The sequence below is a fragment of the Pongo pygmaeus genome, chromosome 6, assembly GCF_028885625.2.
Source record: "Pongo pygmaeus isolate AG05252 chromosome 6, NHGRI_mPonPyg2-v2.0_pri, whole genome shotgun sequence".
NCBI classification, from domain to species: domain Eukaryota; kingdom Metazoa; phylum Chordata; class Mammalia; order Primates; family Hominidae; genus Pongo; species Pongo pygmaeus.
Window position 1 is genome coordinate 95,764,383 of NC_072379.2, and position 15,492 is coordinate 95,779,874.

Here is a 15,492-nt window from a genome sequence, read left to right on the forward strand (position 1 = left end):
AAGTTTTAGGGTACCTGTGCACAATGTGCAGGTTTGTTACATATGTATACATGTGCCATGTTGGTGTGCTGCACCCATTAACTGGTCATTTAGCCTTAGGTATATCTCCTAATTATCCCTCCCCGCTCCCCCCACCCCACAACAAGCCCTCTTCCTTTCCATTTTCTCTGTGGTATAGTTCCCATTCCCTCTTTGTCTCTGTGACAATTGCTAGTGGAATAAATTGGGAAGGGCATGAAAGAAAAGGTCTGTTTCGATATTCTTTCCTTACAAATCTGTTTACACACATTATTCTTTTTTCCAGAGGACTTATCCACATCAAATATAGGAAGGAAAGACAGTTTAATCTTGGATAGGACCTGTTATAACAATTCTTGGCTATCATTTTGGCTGCATTGTTCCAACCAGGCAAATTCTCTCTTTAGCTTAGGATTTAAAACAATTAAATAGATAACTATGCACACTTGACACTTTGTACTCAACTGTTATACTTTTACAGTAGACTACACAAAGTGTAATTTGTGCTTTTCTGAATTTGTTGTTTTGCACATGCACACAAAATGAAATGGATCACCTTATTTTTTTCGTTTTGGAAATAAAGAGTTTACTGAACTATGCACTGCACTACTCTTTTGAAAGCCACATTACAGACAAATCCAACCTCAAAAGGAACAATATTAATTGAATGGCAAGTTTTTTCTCTCATGCTTAATGAAAATCTGCATATTCTATATGTTTGCTTTTAGAATTTGGGCTGTTTCTGTACAATAAAGTGAAGTAGAGGATATAAAAGATTTTTTTCAATTATTCAATAAAATATTTGCCTCAATTTTAAGAGATATTTTAGTGACTGCTTCAAATTTTATTGAATTTGTAGACACCAAACATTTAGAAACCTTGTACTGCTAGTCAACTCTGTAATGAGTTATTGTAGGGACAGAGAAGGATTGTAAGACTTTTTTTTCTATGACAATTAATACACATAAAATATTTGGAATTTTAAGACATGTACTCTAGAGGTTTAATCATTTCTTTAAAGTATTAAGTCTAAATTTTGATAATCTGCTACTTGTTGAAAAGTGGATGCTATTTACAGATGCATGGGTCCAGCAGTTCATTTTTTTTTTCTGATGTGGATTACAGAGAGAAGATATGCATTCAAGCATTAAATAAAGATACCTATTTTTTTTTTAAAATGGTAGTGCAATTGCATTTCATTTCAATTTACTTTTCTATTCAATAAATACTTATATGTCTACTATATTCAAAGCACTGTCATAAAAACTTTGGAAATGCATTGATAAACGAGAATAAATGTATGTTCATCTAATTATGAAAGTATAAGGAAATAAGCGCACAGCACAATTAAAGGACTTTTGAAGTTTAGTGGAGAGACGAGAATATTTTTAGTTTGGGAAGTTGTGAAAGGTGATATTAGAATATTAGTGTGATTTGTCCATTCACGATGGAAGTGTGAGATTAATTCCAGGTAGAGGTTATATACAGAGCAAAGGCAGAATGTGGAAAAGGACAGTCAACATGCATGGAAATATGTGAGGTTGGTTGGATTAAAAGGTCTTTGAAAGGAAAAAGCTAGCAGGGCTGTGTTGTTTACCTTTTCTAAATTTTCTTCATCTCTTAGTTTTTCTCATCAGTGAAAGATGAACACTAGTTTTTATGATGACTAAATGAGAGAATGCATATTAAATACTTTAGGATAGAGATGGTATAAAATAAGGTCTCAATGCATTTGGCTATTAGCTCTGTGTTGGAAAAATGCTGAGATACTATTATGAAACAAAGGACTGGAGGGGGAATAAGATGAAGAAATTGATGGTATCGACCCTGATGACTGGGGAGATGATTTTCCAACAACGAGAAGGGACATAGAGGGTTTATAGTATGGGCAGGGGGGAAGATACTGAGTTCAATTTTATGCATATTTGAAAGGAATGGTAGGACATCTAGATGAGATGATCAAATGGTAGTTAAGGTAGAACTGGAGCTCAGATTTAGAGATTATATATGGAGATTTTGAAGGAGTAGAAAAAAAGAGAAGTAAGGAAGGAGAATGGCAGGTAAAATCAAAGACAGATGCTGAGAAATGACTATATTTGGCTTTGGGAAAATGAAAAGGAGTCAGATAATAATAATATAAAAGAAGAGAGACCAGGGAATACGGTTATAGGAGCCATAGGAACACGGGTTTCAAGAGGGCAGTGGAGCAGTGGTGAACACTGGGTAGGAAAAGGATAAGAAATAGTCCTGTTGCGTATGTACCTTGACTGCATACGGAAACTCTGGAGCTTCTCATTGTTTTCTTTCACAAGTACCATCCATTGTTCTTACTCTTCTGACTAGCTATTATGTTCAAGTCCTGTCTTTATAACACTGAAACTTCTGTTACTATCCGAGACTTGAAGCCAGGGAATATACATTTCTAACAAGCAGTGTTAAGTGTGTTCTTGCCACTGCATATTTGAAAAATTCCGTGTATTTTCTCATGGAACCAATGTACCTATTAGTCAAGGTCTATTATACCTGTACAACCAGATATACATGAGTTGCCATGCACTTTCTTGAGCTGGCCAAAGATAATATATGTATTTATTTCCAAGAGAAAGATTTTCAAACTATTAAACTTTCTTAGAGCAATTTGATTTCACAATGATTTTAGGACTTTGTTCTTTTAAAAATGCATGTGTCAGGTGATTTAAAGTGCAATGTGTATACTCAGCCCTCCTCATTTAGTCTCTGCAGCATATTCATAAGTTATCAGGCAAAAAATGCAAAAAATAAAAATTTGAAATCTGGTAATAGGGTATTTTCACAGTTTCTTATAAATATTATGATAAAATTCTTGGTTCCATAGAAAAAGGGTTAAAGAGATAAGCCTTGTTTATGAATACAGTATAATGACATTTTAACAAATATTTTAGTAGTCCTTGTTAATTTAGAATGTGTGGAGATCTTGAAATTGTCAGGACCTTCAACTTGCCTTTCCTTGTTTTTCTTTCTCACCTGCTGGTATCTGCCCTACATTCATCTGAATGTCTTTTTCCTCTGAACCTGCTCTCTTCAGACTAGTACTAGTAAGAATTTCACACAGCCATACTGACTAGTACCAATGGAAACTGATGACCTCTGGTATAGTGCCAAGTCCTTAAATACTCTCCAGCTATTCTTTTTAAGCCTCCAATTTTTCTTTTCAACTACCTGCCTTAATACCTACTTCTTGTCCCTTAACAGATAACTGGTCCTCCTTCATTACAAAGGAAATAGAGAGCAGTAAGTAAAATGGTCTCAACTTTTGTTCTAGTTATTCCAGTTATTTCTATTTACCTCAAATCTACATTCTCTTTCCATTCTCCAGAGAAGAAGTATCCTCTCTTCTAGCCATGGATTAGATTTCTGTTTGGTTCTACTTACTTCTTAATTCATCCCCCACTTCCACATTCTCATGTTGGAATAGAGGGGTAAACTAGAAAAAATATCTGGAGCCTTTTAAAGGACAGTTGTAGGGGAGAAAAGATTTCTTACCTATTGCAAGATTCACAGCTGAGATTTCCTGTAAAATGAAAGACAGATAACAAGAGAAAAGCATATTAATTAAGTTTTATGTGACACAGGAGCCTTCAGAAAATGACCCAAAGACCTATGGAAAACTATATGTTTTTATAGACAGTATTGCAGAAGTATGACTGGAAGATGAAGGGGTATGATCTACTAATAAAGTAGGGGAACTCAGCAAGACTTGTTTATTCAGTACTTCTTGGAGTCTCTGTGTGATGTTCCTTCCCTTTGTTATAGGGCAGGACACTCGCCACATGAGAGTCTTCAGTGGAGAAGGGAGAGAGAAGGTCAGACAGTGACCTTCCTAGGCTTTATTGTCTGCTTGGTGGGAGAAGGTCAGAAAGACCTTCCTGCTTTTGCTGTTTTCTTAAATGCCAAGGTGCCCTATTTGGGGGTGGCATTTCCTGTACCCCATCATTGTCAATAAATTACATGTTCTCTCCTGAATCTTTGATATTTCCTTCTCTACTTGCCTTTCTCTTTTTGCATAGAAATAGGCTCACTTCTATTGAAAACCAAAAGGAGCACTGATTACTCATTCTCCATGTTTCATTCTCCTCAAAGATAAGGTGGATAAATTTTTCACCTTATTTGATGACTGTATACTTCTTTATTCTCTTTGGAAACTTCTCCCTTCTTTGGCTCTTGTGATACCACTGTTCTTGGATTCCTTTTTGTAGTTACTACTCAGGTTCCTCTATTTGTTCTTTAAATGTACCTTTCCAGAGTTGTCACTACTGTTTATTTCCTTCCTTTCGCTGTACACTCTCCTTTGGGAGTTATACATTGATCTTTAATTTCTATGAAGATTTCTCTTTCAAGAGCTCTAAGTCCATGCCATTCAATTGCCTAGTGTATATTTATGCTTGAGTCTCCCCCAAACACCTCTAGTTGAACCGATAAAAGTGAACCTGTCAATGTCCCTTTAAACTGTTATTTCTCCTATACTTTCTATACCACAATTTCCCATCATCCTCTACCTGAGAAACTCTCTGATCATCCCATATTCTTCCTCTCATTCACTTTCTGTATCCAACAGTGAATGAAATCTTACTGTCCCTCCTTCAGAATTTCTGTTGAGCTAGTTGCTTCTACTTGGCCTCCCCTTCTTTTCCCTTTATCCCTTTCACCACCACTGAATTAGTCTGAGTCCATCTCATTTCTTAACTCTTAACTAGCCTTTCTCTTTGTGATTTCTGTTCTCCCTCTAAGCTACCATCCACTCAGTGTCAGGGAAATTATTTAATCATGTTTATATACATTTACATGATATTTTTACTCTCTGACTTCTCATTTTCTAATATCTCTCCATTATTTTGAGAATATAACCTAAATGTTTCAGAATCGTATTTAAGACCCTTGGCCTGGCCCATCACTCTTCCCTATCACTCCTGCCCTCATTCCATACCTTTTGCTGAACCAAGCTTGGACTCAGTCATTTGAATCTCTTGAAGTTACTGAGCATGTCATGTTTTACATTCTCTTTGCCTTCATTGTTACTTCCTTCCATGTTCAATTTTGTCAGGTTCCACTTGTCTTTCAAATATGACTTCAAGTAGCTACTACTCCAGAAAACCTCTTCTATCAACCTCCTCATACCACTACTTACTAAGCATTGGCTCTCTTCTGCTTTCTCAAACATTTCCTATCATATTCTTGTTGTTTTCTCTCTTCCTCCCAGACCCAGTTTTAAACCCAGCCTGCACCTCCTTCTTTTAGTATCTTTTCCAGCAGTTACTAGTACTTGTTGAATGGATTAACAAAGAACAACAATGAATTCTTCCTAATGGAGTGCTATGTTAGTTTCTTACTACGTGAAAAAGCTGTATCCTCTGTAATTTCCCCCAAATTTTATAGTGTCTTCTGGATAAATTTAATAAAACAGTGCTTAGTGATTACATATTTGTGCTTGACAATTTATCAAGAAAGAGAAAGATTGATAAAAAATTTTTGCTCATATGAGTGTTTTCCCTTGAGTAATTTTTACTTTCATAATGAAAGGGACCTTTCCGTATTTTCTATTTTTTATAACCTTTTAATTCCAGGTTGAAAGGCAGAGTGCCTTAGTATTTCAGAAAACCAGGTTATCACCTCATATTTATAAAAAATAATCCTTGCTCCTATAAAGTGTTCCTAACAGCTTGTCAGTGGGATAGGGAAGACTGGATGGTTCTGAATTGCTTTTCAGCCAAAACAGGTTCACCTAAATGAACATTGGAAGTGACAGTGCACTTGTGTCAAGTTAGAATACATGTTTTGGGTCAGTTTAGTGTAAATCAGAATTCAGGGATGAGTTAAGTTCACTTCTTTACATATGTATTCTTTGCCTCTCAGTTTCGAGCTAAAGGGATGTATAACATGTCTTATTATTTGTCAGTGTTGGAAATTATATTTGAGAAGAGATGACTCATTTTCTCTAGGTTCTAGGGCTTGTTCAGCACCTGCTTAGAGAAATGAGATAGTCTCATCTAAATTAGGAAATTACTGTATCAATGGTTTTTGCTCCTACCTGTACCCTACTGTAATTTTTTGTATTTAATATAAAAATGGGGCACAACTATATTTACTAAGAATATTTACTTATAATATTTTTCAAATATAGGCACCAGCTAATAAGTAGCACTAGTTAAAATATTATTATAACAATTTTTCTCTATTTTAACCTTATTCCCTTTTATTTGTTTTTTGTTTCTTGATATTCATTTACCTCTTCCTATCCTGTTCATACAGCGTGGTTCAATAAGTATTCTTCCTTATTTTCATATGTGCTAAAGTATTCCTAGTTTTAATGTATTTCATTTAGTAACTAGTTTGTTTCATATGTAAGTCAAGCCTCTGTGTTTTCCTCTAAGGCATTTCATCCTTTTTTATAACTGGCTTTCCATTTTTTTCTTTCTGTTATCAGCTCATCATTCTTTTAAATGCTCTCTTACATGTCATTTAAATCTCTTTTCCATGTTATATTTTTATTCCTATTTATTTTGTTATATTTAAATTTATCTGAAAAAATATATATTTATACTACTTACATTTATATTTAAAAAAATTTATACTACTGGAATTCTTCCCTAAGGAAGAGAAGACATACACAGTTAAATCTCCATTACTGAAATTATATATAGATATGTAGAGAAAAGTTCAAATTCAAATATAAATCATCTAACATTCTTACTAGCTTACTAATGTTTCTTTATATTTACCTTGGCAAAAAGGAATACATACTTTAGGTCTACAACCTGAGGAAGAATAAGTGAAATATATGGAGGAATACAAGTTAAATGATTTTAATATGAATGGGGAAGTTTGTGTGGTTCTATTTGGTAATATCTCTCATACCAGGAAAAAGTGAGATAGAACATGGATTTAGGGTCTTCTAAAATATCCTGACATCCATAGCTCATATTTTAAGATGTCCATTGCATACCTGAAAAAGATTTGAACTTCAATCCTTCAATCATAATTGTAATGATCAAAACTATTGCTTTAAAATTTGGATCCAGTAATTCCAGCAATTATTTGGATCTAGTAATTCCAAATCCATTAATTCCAAATCTAATTGGATCTAGTAATTCCAAATCTAAGAGTCTAGCTAAGGAAATAATTTTTGTTGTTGTTGTTTTGTTTTTTGTTTTTTCGAGATGGAGTCTCTGTCTGTCACCCAGGCTGGAGTGCAGTGGCACCATCTCAGCTCACTGCAAGCTCCACCTGTTGGGTTCACGCCATTCTCCTGCCTCAGCCTCCTGAGTAGCTGGGACTACAGGCGCCCGCCACCACGCCTGGCTAATTTTTTGTATTTTTAGTAGAGACGGGGTTTCACCGTGTTAGCCAGGATGGTCTCAATCTCCTGACCTCATGATCCACCTGCCTCAGCCTCCCAAAGTGCTGGGATTACAGGCGTGAGCCACCGTGTCTGGCCCGGAAATAAAATATTCTTAAGCTTCATGCTCTAAGATATTTGTGGTACTGTAGTATGTAGTGGTTAAAAGCTGATGATATCTTAAATTTCTCTTTAAAAAGGAGGATGGTCAAGTATATTATGGAATATACAGATAAAGGAATATTAAGTGGCCATTAAAAATAAAATGTTTACAAAATGTAATGTCATGGGAAAGTACGTGTCATATGATATAAAGCTAAAAGATATATACATTTTATATAACATACTTTCAACTATGTGAACGAATTTTAACAGACTAGAAGGGAATGCATCAAATTGTTGAATGTTCCACCTGGCCGGTGGAATTATTCTTGCATTTTACAAATGGTCTGCATTTAGTATGATCTGATCTTACTGATATATTCAGAAGACTTGTAAGCTGAAAGATAAAAGTTTGTAGTTTAGAATGTTTAATAGCTATTTGATGGAATTTTAATTCAAAATAAGCAAATTGTTTACTCTCATTGGACAAGACATCAATGTCATTTTTCTCTTTTGATTTGGAGGCATTTCAGCATCCTGAAAGCCTGCACACTAAGGATTCAGTGCTTTTGCAATTTAAAGCTGGAGTGGAAGGGTGGACATAGTCGGTGCTAGGAGGGAGAGGTTTAAGGGCATTTTAATGAATTATCTGTAGCATGGATATAAAATATCAGCATGTGACTTTTATTTGCCAGAGATCTGATAGAACATAATCTTTTCTGATTTCTGCAGTATCAAATCTTGGGTGGATAAGATGCAAGAAGACCTTGTCACACTGGCAAAAACAGCAAGTGGAGTCAATCAGCTTGTTGATGTGAGTAAAATCCACCAAAGAGATTTCTTAATCTTTTCATTAATTCGAATGCAGTTCTATCTTCTAGGAAACTGTGCCTCTATATTACAAATGGGATATGATTTCTCATGTGGATCTGGTGGTGAAATTCTGATGGAAACCATTGGTACTGCTAGTTACTGTGAACAAGAAATGCCATCCTTAAAAATTAAGGAAACTTTCTCAGCACACTTTGCAGTTGATATGTAGGTCTCATTTAAGTGAGTCTGCGTGTTATGTATACTCTCCGTAAATTTAAATAGGGAAGTCATGTACTTACTATTATAATGTTTCCATTCTTCAGAATATATTTAATAATCCCTCATACAGTGGTGACTTGAACTCCTGTGATGGATTCTTTTGAATATCCTCAGTGAAAACATATATTCATTCTTTGAGGGTAAAAATTATTTGAAAAGTGTTTACAGGCATGTCTAGAGATTAGAGATAGTCATTGAGATCAGTAATAACGGTTCTGGTGCAAGATAAAGAGACTCTATACAAGATGATTTTTCTTGTGACTTACGAATTAGCTATGAAAGTCACTCTAAAATGATTTTTGAGTGACAGCAATATAAATGTTTATATGGCATCTTAACTAGATTATTTTCTGTAGGTAAGAGCATTTACATGTATAGGTTCTGTAAGATTTATTAAAAATTAAATGTCACTTTTTAAGCGCCCCACTACTGTCATTTCAATGTAAATAATACATTTGAAAATATTCTCATTTTGTGTTGTTAGTGATGCAATGAGGACTTTTATTTTCCAAAAATGTGATGAGTCAATGAGATAATGTGCTGTAAAAGCAGCTTCATGGATAGTATGACTTTTTATCATGCAAATATATATGAGAAACTGGAATGTGTGGTTACTTTATGCATTAATAGAAATTCTTAAGGAAACCAAATACATATATACTTCAAAAAATTATACCAGAATCTCTTTATAAAACAACTGTAGAGTGTGTTGAACAAACCTAAGTGTCTGTGAGATAAGGAATACGTTTGGAAATGAAAGGTGTTCCCTGCGAATAACAATGATCAGATTTAATTCTAGTCAGTGTATTATGCTGAGCACGTAATATGTCCCAGACACTGTGCAGGCTGCCAAGGATAAACAAAGAAACAATATTCCTCTCCTCAGAGAACTGACACTCTGTTGATAAAAAAAAAATCTCAATTACTGATAGTGCAAAGAAACTTGAAAGTTATTGTGTGCCGATGCTTGGGATCTGCAATGATTCACTGTGGGAAACTATATTAGAATATGAAAGTGTGTAGGTAGTAAGTGAGCCTCTATGAAAGTCATGGAGTTTATGGAAGTACCACCAAACCTTCTTTGTTAATTTTCATTTAGACACTATTTAAATTGAGAGCAAAGATTTTATTTCATCATAATGAGAAAAATGAAAAAGAAAGTACAGGTTCTGGTGAGAAGTTATATGACTGTCTTTATCAACAGATGGAGATTAAAAATAAGCTGCTCTTGAGAGCATCTCCCTTACTCTGTGAGTGCTTCCCCAGCCTTAAAAAACAACTTGCTTGGCTGGCCTCATTGTTCCTTTTGGTGTTAATATGTGAAACTTTTCTTTCTGAATCTGCTTTTTTGCAATGAATCATTAACCAAAAAGAAGTCTCACCTGGTTTCTATTATGCTTTATGAAGGATAGATTACTAAGAAGAGTATGGATATTGATGAATTAATCAATGACTCTGTCTGAATTAACATAACAAAATAGAATGGAAAAGATGAAAGAAAATCTTTAATTTTCTGTTCATGGGATACATACCTCATTACGGTGACAGAAAAATTCCAAATTAATGAATAATGTGTTAGGTAACTGGGGTGGTGGGAGGAGTATTAGAGCAGAATTCATTATTGGAAAAAGGATTTAAGTACTAGGGCACACAAAGAGTGTCATCTTACACAGACAAATGATTCCGTATTGCCTCATTCCTTTTGCTGAAGGATGTCAGAGTTTTGAGTGAACTTTGAGCTGAGATTGGGGGTGTTGGATACATGGTGAGGACCAGAAGTTGAATAAATACAGGAGCTTAGCAGGGCTTCAGTTAGAAATTTATTATTGTGGAAATGAAGGTTCTTCAAATTACAAATTACATTCATTTTTATTGGATTCAGAGGGTACAATTAGCTTTTTACATGAAGGCCAAGAACCAACACACACAGGCACCACAGCTAAAGTAATATATTTTTGGTGATCATGCCACTGCACTCCAGCCTGGGCTTCAGAGTGAGACCCTGTCTCAAAAATAAAATAAAATAGTAATATATTTTTGCAATTTTGTGAAAATTGCTTTATTATATCCTAAAATATTAGCCCATGGAAAGTTGCTAATATTATTGAATACATTCAGTGCTTCAACTTTACAAATTTGAGATTTTTCCCGGGTTACCTGCCTGTCTTCTGTTAAAGATCAAGAGTGAATAGGTTTGCTTAGGACTATTGTCCCTGATGCATTAGACTTTTAAGATGTCTCTTATTGGATTATTCCATTACTGAACCATTTGGAGAATATATGTTCATCAGTTGTATATACTCATCCACAAGGTGGGTAAAATAATTGAGAGAAGGTTAAAATTTTGTTCTAAGTTACACAACTATTAAATTGGATGCAACTCTGAAATTTGAAACACCTTCTTGTATGCTTTAGAACATATGTTAATAGCATTTTTTATCCTTATTTGTACCTTGAGAACATAAGCAAATCCCCACATACACAAGGTGAGTATATCAGATTATGCTAATGCTCTTTTTATAAAAGATATAATTTAGAAGAAGCCAAAGCTCTGCCAGCAGCAATGATCTACTCATGAATATTTCCATTTGATTCTTTTTTTTAAAAAGAAAAGAGTGGAAGGAAATTTCAACATATAATATACATGCATAATTTAAAACCTCCCATTTCTGTTGATAGCACAGAAATGGTTTGTTTGTATTTCCATTGAAATAATTGCTAACAATGGTACAGAAAGTAAATTTTCACTTTTTTTCTTCATGGTCTTCTAACTGAAGAAAACCCATAATACTTTAAATGGAGTATTATAGCATATCCCTCTGAAAAATCCCTAAGGCTATTATACCTTGGTTCTGCCAATTGCCAGCTTTAGGATCTGGCCAAGTTATTTAATCTCATGGAGTTGTTGGGATTAATGATACAATCCATATAAAATATTTATTGACATATAGTGAGAGCTCAACAAATGTCATTCATTTGTCATATTACTTGGTGACATTGTATAAGTTGGGGTACAGGCTGGGCCAGTATGACAAAGATACAAGCTAAACATGTATTTTTCTGCCACATAGCAGTTGAGAGGTAAGCCATCTAGGGCTGGCAGGGTGACTGCCATCCTTAGCATGTGGCTTCCATGCCTGGGTACAAAATGATTCTTCCAGTTGCTTTTCTTTCCCAGCTGTCATGTAAAGGGAAAGAGATTTGGAGAGAAGATATCCAGTCATTTAAGAGTAAGACATTTTGCTCACATACCAGTGGTTAGAACTTAGTCACATCTAACTCAAAAGGTGTCAAAGAAGTGGAGGCTTTTTCTGAGCAGCCATGTGCCCCACTAAAATGCTGTCACAATGGAAGGGGACAGAACCAATAGTGGAGGACAAGAGCAGTTTTCACTTGTATGTATTATTATCTGAATATATAAAAATATATTAAAGCTATATTAACAGAGATGGAAGCTGTATTTACACATTTAAAACATTATAGACAGAAAAATAGGAAAACAGTCCCCAAATTTAGAAAAATATATATGTATTTTTAATAATCTGAATTATAGAATATTTTGAAATATATTTTATTATTTCTAAACACACACACACACACACACACACACACACACACACACACACTCCTTTAGCTACTGCACTGGCAAATGGCAAGGCTGATCATCACATATTTATGAATAGATAACATTTTTAAAAATTAAATAGTCTTAATATTCCTGTAAACAATGTTTTAAAGTTAATGAAATGTTTACCATTGCCATTTGAAATGGTGCATGTCAAATTGTTGTTATGAAGCTTTCTTCTTAAAGGTAAACTGTCTGAATTTCTAAAATTTTAGGATAGCATCTGCAAATATATTTAGAATAATATGTGGATTAAATTTTTCCTGGAAGCTTATTTTTGAAGATAGGCCCATTCTACAGTGGCATTGCCGTAGAACTTCCTGGCTTTTGATTCATTGTTAATGATTTATTAAGTGAAAGTTTCAAAACCAATATCTTTACATTTCAATATGCTACTCAAAGATATAAATATGAAATGTGTATAAATACTGAGCATTCAACACTCTCAATTAAAGTAATATTTACATAAGCGTTCTGAGTGAAGAATTTCTTTTCATTGGTAATTCAGACTAATGCTTACTCTTTGACATTGTGGCCATGTCATCTCATGTAAGTAGAATATTCTTTTTCTAGGTGGCGGAGAGTTTAATATATTTACAAAGGGAGATACTCAAAAACAGAGCACAATTAATAATTGGTGATCCTGACTAGGAAATCAGCAAGACATGCAGGCAACAAGAAAGATTTCTGGGAGTGCTGAAAAAAGCCATATTAGAATATCAGATATTAGAATTCTCTTTACACAATTGTTTTGAGGGTAAAAGGCAATATAAAATTTTAAAGAAGTTATGTGCTTTTTCACTTTAAATAAACAAATACAGCTATTTATTATTAATTCCATATGTTTTGCTTTTATTCAGAGTTGCCTTACTTCCCTCAACAATTAAGTGCTGTAACTAAATCAGCACCATAATGATGTAGGCAATTTAAAATTATCTTGTACTCCTGGATTTGCTCTTTTTGTCCTAAGTAGAAAGAAATCTATTTTGACTGCAGAATATAGCACTATAAAGAATGCAGAGAGTATGGATTCCCTTCACCATCATCCTCCCCCTGCCTCCCTGCGCTGGAGATTTTTAAGTAAGAAGCTATTTTTGTTTAAACAGTGGTTAATTACATTCATTTTCAAAGACACAGAATAAACTCAGGGGATTTCTAATTTTAGGGTGACTTTCAATATTTTCTCAACAGATATTAAAACGTTTTTTCTTTTACCTTACCATTCTCTTCCGGACATTAATTAACATTTTCTGAAGTTATGCTAGTACTTGAGGGATATGCTATTATTTATTGTTTCTCTAAACATATATTTAGTGCAATGGTTCTCAGCCAGGGGCTGTTTTGTGCCCTGGCATACATTTGGCAATCTTTGGAAATACTTGTGATTACCATAACTCAGGGCATGGGGTGGTATGGAAATACTTGTGATTATCATAACTCAGGGCATGGGATGGTATGGAAATACTTGTGATTATCATAACTGGGGGCATGGGGTGGTTGTTACCTGCATACTGTTGGCATAGAGGCCAATGAGGCTTTTAAACATCCTACAATGCATGAGACATCCCCTTCACAACAGAGAATTATCTGTAAAATGTCAGTTGTACTAAGGTTGAAAAACTGCTCAAGAAGAACTGAAGAATCTGAGTGTATGAAATTCTTTAAATGAATATAAATTTGTAGAATGGTATATCAGTATTGGTATGTATCAGTTTTGCTTTAGAAAAGCCATTTGTTGATAAGATATGACAGTTATGGGCAAATTAAACCAGGCTGCTTTTAAAAATTGTTTTATTGGCAGTGAAATACATTTAGGTCATTTGGGGTTAGAGACATTAAACAGGCAGCTCACTCAGCCTATGGTTAATTATTTTTAAATTTAGTTTTAATGAATTTAGTATGATCTTTTTCACTTTTAATTGCATATGAATTTTCTGGCCAAAATATATATTCAAATTTATATATAGCTTCAGATATGGAAAAAGAGAGGCTAGGTTAATAAATTATCTCTGGAATTAAACAACAACAACAAAAAACAGGTATAGCGTTTCTGTTATTTATGTATGTTAATGTTTTCCTTGTTTTGAATCTAAGTATTCTTAAACATGAACTTCAGATTTATTTTTTGTGTCAAATGCCTTTATCCTAAAAACTGAAAAATTCTTTAGTCTTTGTCATAGTTTAGTTTTTCTGTTCTAGGGACAACCTGCATTTCTGGTTAAATATAATCACCCGTTCCTATGTATAATATGGAGAAAATTAAGTGGCCTGTTTGCGATTGTCACTTGTTCTTTTCTTTCTTCCATCTTTAATATATTGCTCGGAAGCGTCACCATCATGTTCTTGTTAATAGGAGCTAGGGCAAGTAGCAGTGTGTGCTGCAGAACGCTCACCAATTGTGACTTCATTCTTCCTAAATATCCTTCTAAAGACGATGCTCCATTTGAAATGTTATAGTCCTGGCTAAGAAGCTGTATTACAGCAAAAAGAAAGAATACAGTGGCTAGGGAGACTCCTGAGTTTGGTATTAGAATGCCAGTTTGATATAGTTATCATTGGAAAATTATGCACTATAAATTTGAGGATATGACCAAATTATGTATTTATATGTGTGTGTATATGTATGTGGTATGTATATAATTGCATGTGTGTGTATATATATGTTTGGATTGTGTTTGTAGTAAACAAATTTATAATTCAGATTCTTCCTATGCACTAATTGCTGTGATAGCCACTAGAAGTTCTGAGCTAGGTAGTTTACTAGTAGTGTAAAATATGTTGGGTAGGCTAGAGAATAAGATATAAACCAATATCCTTTTACCATCCTTCATAATTATGTCTCAATTTGCCTTTCACTCTTTATTTTCCCATAACTCCTTGTATTACACCCATTCTGATCTCTTTCATCCCTTACTGAATCACGTTTCCTCCAAAACGTGGCTGTAGTTTCATTTATGTGACTATTGCAGCCTATGTGATCTTAATTTCCTCTGAATTCTGACAGCATACATTTCTATATCTCTTCACTGGAACACACATATTCTTCCTCACACTGATCATTACCTTATTTTGTGTATTTATTCTATTGTTGGAATTTAATTATTGTATTGGTGTTGTATTTGTAGTCTATTATGTAACTGCATAACATCTTACTTAGCCATGATTTTTTTAGGTTTAAAATAAATACTGATTTTAAAATACAGGGAAGAAGTTGTTGTAAATCATTATTCACATTCCCAGCAAAGCCTGACAGAGAATCAGTATCCATTCACTAATTCATGCA

General features: G+C 34.1%; 1 protein-coding gene across 4 annotated transcripts in view; it reads left to right on the forward strand.

Moving 5' to 3' along the window:
• Nucleotides 1-15,492, forward strand: part of CACNA2D1 (calcium voltage-gated channel auxiliary subunit alpha2delta 1) — a 498,341-nt gene that overhangs the window by 86,921 nt on the left and 395,928 nt on the right. For all 4 annotated transcript variants that reach the window (XM_054495187.2, XM_054495190.2, XM_054495188.2 and 1 more), the window contains exon 2: nt 8,225-8,306. In XM_054495187.2, coding sequence (XP_054351162.1) covers nt 8,225-8,306 — 82 coding nt within the window. The remainder of the gene's footprint in view (nt 1-8,224; nt 8,307-15,492) is intronic.